This window comes from Solanum pennellii, chromosome 8 (genome assembly GCF_001406875.1).
Source record: "Solanum pennellii chromosome 8, SPENNV200".
Lineage (NCBI taxonomy): Eukaryota > Viridiplantae > Streptophyta > Magnoliopsida > Solanales > Solanaceae > Solanum > Solanum pennellii.
This window is the reverse complement of record NC_028644.1, coordinates 4,904,407-4,910,282: the sequence shown is the minus strand read 5'-3', so window position 1 is coordinate 4,910,282 and position 5,876 is coordinate 4,904,407. Positions and strand designations below refer to the sequence as shown.

The 5,876-nt window shown below is 33.2% G+C and overlaps 1 protein-coding gene across 1 annotated transcript; it reads left to right on the top strand.

Moving 5' to 3' along the window:
- The first annotated feature begins 313 nt into the window (after nt 1–313).
- On the top strand, nt 314–5,500 carry LOC107026803 (BTB/POZ and TAZ domain-containing protein 3). The gene is made up of 7 exons (XM_015227891.2): nt 314–472; nt 665–734; nt 2,588–2,967; nt 3,214–3,344; nt 3,600–3,906; nt 4,056–4,369; nt 5,107–5,500. Exons 3-7 carry the CDS (start codon nt 2,635–2,637, stop codon nt 5,231–5,233), a joined length of 1,212 nt encoding a protein of 403 aa, XP_015083377.1. The 5' UTR covers nt 314–472; nt 665–734; nt 2,588–2,634; the 3' UTR covers nt 5,234–5,500.
- The last annotated feature ends 376 nt before the right edge of the window (nt 5,501–5,876 follow it).

Genomic DNA, 5,876 nt, shown 5'->3' with positions numbered 1-5,876 from the left:
TGAACTTTGATAGAAGAATCATATATACCCCTAAATAATTTTTAAATTTTTTTTAGAAGTAATAAATATAAATTTAAAACTAATTTTTTAAAATCCGTTAAATGAAGGGTATATGTGAGCCATTTTGTAACGGCAGGGGTATATGTGAGCCGTTTGTATAACGGTAAGGACATATATGAGCCACTTTTATAACGAGGGGTATATCAGCTCCAAATAACAAAGTTGAGGGGTAGATCAGACCCTTTTCCGTTATATGTATAGTCATCTATCATTTTTTATATTTATACTCGTAAATATAAGATTCTGTATTTATTAAAACCCCCCTTTCCTTTTTTATCCTACTTGGCTACACCTCAAATAAGTACTTCTTCCCTCTCTTCTTCTTCAACCCCACAACTCTCTTTTCTCCAAAAAATTTTTTAGAAAAAAAGTGTTGTTTTTATCATACCCAAATTCCAATTTGTCCATTCATGTAAGTTTTTTTTTAAATTTTTTTGTTCATCTATCAATGGAACATAAATTTTTTATTTTCTTTTTCTTGAAAATCAAAATTATTTTCCTCTGTTATTTTTGGCACCCTTTATTTTAGCTAATGTGATAATTATTTGAGATCAGAATTTTCTGGATAGACTAAATTCATGGAAATTTTTTTTTAACTCTACAGGTTTTTTGAGCTGAAAGTTCGAACGATTATAGAGGTTTTTTTTTTTGAAGAGATTTGAAGATTTTATAAGGTATGTTGCTGTTAAACTGTAACTTTTAATTATTATTATTATTAAGTTAAAAGGATTATCAAGTTTTGAATTATTTTTTTCTGATAGAGAATTTTCTTTGTTTAATTTTAGTATATTATAAATTGATAAGAAATAAATTATTTGGTACTATGTAGCATATAATTTAGACCATTTATTTTGAAAAAGAAGAAGTTTTTTTTTTTTATCAAGTGATGGAATTGGAATTCTAGAATCTAGAGTTTCTCGTAATTTCTAATTTACAGAAATTTCTAATTTAACTGTTTTTTAACTATGGATTGTTTATCTTGCTTGATTTCTATTATTATAATAACCATGATATTCGGGCTAGCTTGTGCTTACCTTTGATTTATTTTATGGATATTTGTTATCTTTCACCACTCGTATATATTAGATAACTTAGTCCATTAAGAAGGAGACATGAGAAAAAATTATGGGTATGTTTGGCGTGAAGGAAAATAAGTTGATTTCTTATTTATTTCTAGTGTTTGTTAAAAATTAATATTCCAAGTGTATTTATGTGGTATCTAACAAAACATTATGGCGGCGGAATGGGATGGGGAGTGAGGGACCCGAGTTCGTTTTGCTAGAGAAAATATTTTTCAGACTAACCAAACACTGAAAAATTAAAAAATATTTTATGAAAACGATATTCCTCCATACCAAACAATTCTTAGTATTTTTTTAAAAAAGAATCTCTGATGAGATTTAAACCTGAGACCTTACAGTTTTCAACTAAATTTATTAATCACTTGCTAGTGTTGCTTGATTTTTGCAATAATTTAAAGATAAAGCCTGACACATTGATTATAGAAAGGAAATAAGTCAAGGAGAGCATAAATTTGATCTTTAATAAATAAATGTTTGTATATCATTTTATAAGTTTTGTGTATTTTATTTATTTGAATAATAAGAAGTTTTTAGGACTTGTCTAGTAAGTTATTTCTTATGTTTTGCTTCTTTGTCTAATGATACTTGTGAATGTTACCCAATTTTGGGCTTTGAAAAAAAGCATGGAATAGGCTTCTAACTTTGAAGAGAAGAAAAGTTGGTTAAAGCAAATAGAGAATTTAGTATAAAGTTATTAGTCCTTAAGATATTTGGAGGCTTTTACTGTTGGTTCTTTTTGAGCTTTTATTCCATTATTTCTTTTTACTCTCCTTTATTTGCTTAAACTACAATTTAAAAGGATGCCAAATTCTATCTTCTTCGAAAAAATTACTTTGGCATGACAAATACTAATCAACAACATAGAATTGTTGAGAAAGGAGCCTTGACGTAGCTAGTAAAGTTGCTACCATGTGATTGGGAGGTTGGATTCGAGCGTGGGAACAACCTCTTGCAGAACTGTAGAGAAAGACTACGTACAATAGAACCTTGTGGTCTGGCCCTTCCCCAGGCCCCGCTTATAGCGCAGGCTTAGTGCGGTAGCTAGCCTTTTAGCATAGAACTATTGAATTAGGTTGGATTGTTTGAACTTAATTTGCTATATTATATGTTAGAGTGGGTTAGAGTCCCATATTAATTTGGGGTTGAGTTAGACCTAGGTGCCATATATTAACGTTGTATCAAAGTCAGGTCCATCACTGTTTGTACTTCTAGTCCACTCTCTAGTTGTGCCTGAGTGTGTAGAGGGTGTTAGAGTCCCACATTGTTTGGAGAATGGATTGGTGGTTTGCTTATATGGAGTTGGGCAATCCTCGAGCTAGCATTTGGGGTTGAGTTAGGTGTCATATCTTTACAATGTTGTAATGGATGTCTAGTTTGTCAGATATTCCTGAGTGAAGCTTGAAAGTTTGTAACTTGTTTTTTTTGCCTTTTATTTCATTCAATAGGTGGTCGTGATATTTCTTTGTTGGATAAATATTTGGACTAGTTGTTGATGGCATCACCAGACTTGCGTACCCCTTGGCTATCAGCAGCTGTTGAATCTTTTGGTGGATCCTTTAACATACGCATGGAAGAAGGCGCAGCTGACAGTGTCGAATTTTTTGAAGATCCAACATCTCCTGTTTGTAATCTACCTACTAATATTCCGAAACCTCCTCCAGTTACTGGTAAAATTCAGTCAAGAGCCACTGTTCCTCGACAACTTGCTATTTCTGATTGTGTCCCAAAAGATACCTGGGACAGGCTCTTCAAAGAAGGATTTGGTGCAGATGTACATGTAATTACAGAAAATGGATTAGTTATTCCAGCTCATTATGCCCTTTTGGTCAGTATTCCCTTAATAATATCCTACCAATCCTATACCATACCCATCTTTTTCGTTGAGGCATTCACTAGATAACTGTTTTGTTATCTTCATTTCGACTAGGTACTGTTGTGCACTGAATTGGGATTTTAATCATTTTATAGGATTAGAAAGTCGAATGTTTTAACTTCTTGTTTTGTCCGTCAGTTTTTTGTTTATTAACAATGCCCATTATTTATTGTGCTTTCTCCCTTATCATTTCCATAGACTGTTGCATCTCCAGTTCTGGGGAATCTTCTGCAGCAATCCAAAGTAAGGAATGGTATTAGATGCATAAAGATCGCTGGGGTACCTCATGACGCGGTCTATGTATTCATCCGTTTCCTCTACTCAGCCTGGTATGCAGAAAGTTTCACCTTCTAGCTTTATTGAATCTTTTGTGAGTTTATTATTGATGATAAAAATGCTTATCCAACATTAGCTATTCAGGATAAGAATGGTATGAATGATCTTAAATTTCTTAAACATATAATTGAGTCAAAGGGCAATGTTTGCATAGCATCATAAATTTATGAAGATCAACGACATTGAAGCTATTTACATGGTACTTTTATCTACACAGTCATTTATGTCACCTTTTTAACCTAATGCAGTTACGACGAAGGAGATGTAAAGAAGCTTGTTCTGCATCTGTTGGTGTTATCACATTTCTATTCAGTACCATCACTTAAAAGAGTGTGCATAAACTATTTGGAGCAGGGTTGGTTGAACTCGGATAACGTAATAGATGTGCTTCAGTTGGCGAGGGACTGTGATGCACCACAGCTTACTCTCTTTTGCATTCGTATGGTTGTGGGGAACTTCAAGAGCATATCATCTACTGAGGGTTGGAAAGTAATGAGACGTGCTAATCCCACACTTGAACAGGAACTTTTAGAATTTGTTGTTGAAGCTGATACGGTAAGATGGTTACTGCAATTTGTCTAGAGAATATCATATTCTCCTATATAATTAGAACACCCAGTGATTTGCCCCAGATCTACTGTGATGCCATGTCATTTGGAGTAGATTGATTGGTATAGATAGTCTTATTATTGTTTGTTTTTCAGAGAAAACAAGATAGGCTGAAGAAAATTGAAGAGAAAAAGGTGTATTTACAACTGCATGAAGCTATGGAAGCTCTGGTTCACATTTGCAGGGATGGGTGTCGAACTATTGGACCTCGTGACAAGGTGCTTAAAGCAAGCCAAGAGGCCTGTTGTTTTCCTGCATGCAAGGGGCTGGAGTCTCTGGTCCGTCATTTCTCTAATTGCAAAATTAAAGTTCCTGGTGGATGTATACAATGTAAGCGAATGTGGCAGATTTTTGAGCTACATTCACGCATTTGTGAAGAACCCGACTCTTGCAAAGTTCCTCTTTGTAGGTAAGTGAATAAACTTTCTGCTAACATTTTACTAGATAGAATCACAGTCGTGAAGCGGATATATATTTAAAGTTTTGTCATACAGTATATGACTTGCGTTTTGTTTACTTCATCTGCTAGCACTATGCTTATCCACAGTAGATTACATGTCAATTATTGACATCACCTGCTAGCACTGTGCTTTCACGGCTATCGACTTTAGTTCTGTACCTTGCATTTCAAACTATTGCAGGGCAAGCAAAGTTTCTTTGCATTAAGGATGACTAATTATATATTTTTGAAGCATCTTTGTTGAACAACTAACACTCTTACCATTGAAGCATATAGATGAAGTCGGGTCGTGAAAGTCGATAAGTCAAAAAGTTTCAATATCTAAACATGTAGCCCTACTCATTTTTATCCAAAAGAGAAGGTGTATTGTAGCCCAACTCGTATTGGCAGTATATCCAAAAAATACCAAGCTACTTTTCACAGTACCATATCTAGTTTAAGATGGACAAGTGAGTGTTACATGATGCATCGTATGCATATATTTAGCTGTTGACCATTTCTCTAAAACTCATTGAGCCCTTAAGAATCAGCACAAAATTACAAAGGCCGCATGTTGCTTGGAATAGTAGTGATTCTCAGTTTGAAAACCAAAATCCTTTAAATGTTGGTCAACTACTTTCCTTCTGTTTGTATCGCTCACTTCAATTATCCACCATTAACAAATGCCAATTTTTTTATTGCTTCAGTCATTTCAAGGTGAAAATGCTGCAACAGACCAAGAGGGACGAGGTGAAGTGGAAGGTGTTAGTAAGCAAAGTGAGAGCAGCAAAGAATGCTGTGAGTTTATTCTCATCTCGACGGTCATCTTTTTAATGAGCATAGAATAGTGTTATATGATGCTTATAAAAGCATATGGCCAATATTTTAGCTGGTCATAGAAGATGTGTTATTACAGCTATTCACATATAGAATAATGTAACCATTTCTATTTCTGATTAATTTATGACCTAAATTTATGGTCAGTTGTCCTCTTTCCATAGACAATTGATACAAAAAGTTCACATATATAGCAACTCTGTATTTTCCAGAGCAAAATCTGTCTTATCATATTTTGAATGAAACAAGAAAGTATTACTATTTCTTGAAAGAGTATGATACAACTGCACCTTTGAGTGTTTATTTTTGCTTAATATTTTTTCCCTATACCATTTATATGTGACAATAAGTGTATAAGATTACTAGTTTCTGTGCACATGCTTCGCACGTGTGTTTTATGTGAATTTTTATAGATACGTTAGAATAATGTGAGTGTCTGTGTGAATTGTATTGAATAATAAAAATAAAAATAACACTACACACACATTTAAGAGGTTAAATATCAAGTTATAAACAAACTTTTTCATATTAAACTACTTATAGCATATTATTATCAAGTTATAGCATATTAAGAAATATTATATTATTATCATTAATTTTTTAAAATAATAATTAACTTATTTTAATAATTCAATTACCA

Excerpts from the sequence above, each read along its gene's own strand:
- LOC107026803 (XM_015227891.2), top strand. The coding sequence starts at position 2,635 with ATGGCATCACCAGACTTGCGTACCCCTTGGCTATCAGCAGCTGTTGAA. Across the intron at positions 2,968-3,213 it reads CAGCTCATTATGCCCTTTTG|ACTGTTGCATCTCCAGTTCT; the intron begins GTCAGTATTCCC and ends TCATTTCCATAG. Across the intron at positions 4,370-5,106 it reads TGCAAAGTTCCTCTTTGTAG|TCATTTCAAGGTGAAAATGC; the intron begins GTAAGTGAATAA and ends TTATTGCTTCAG.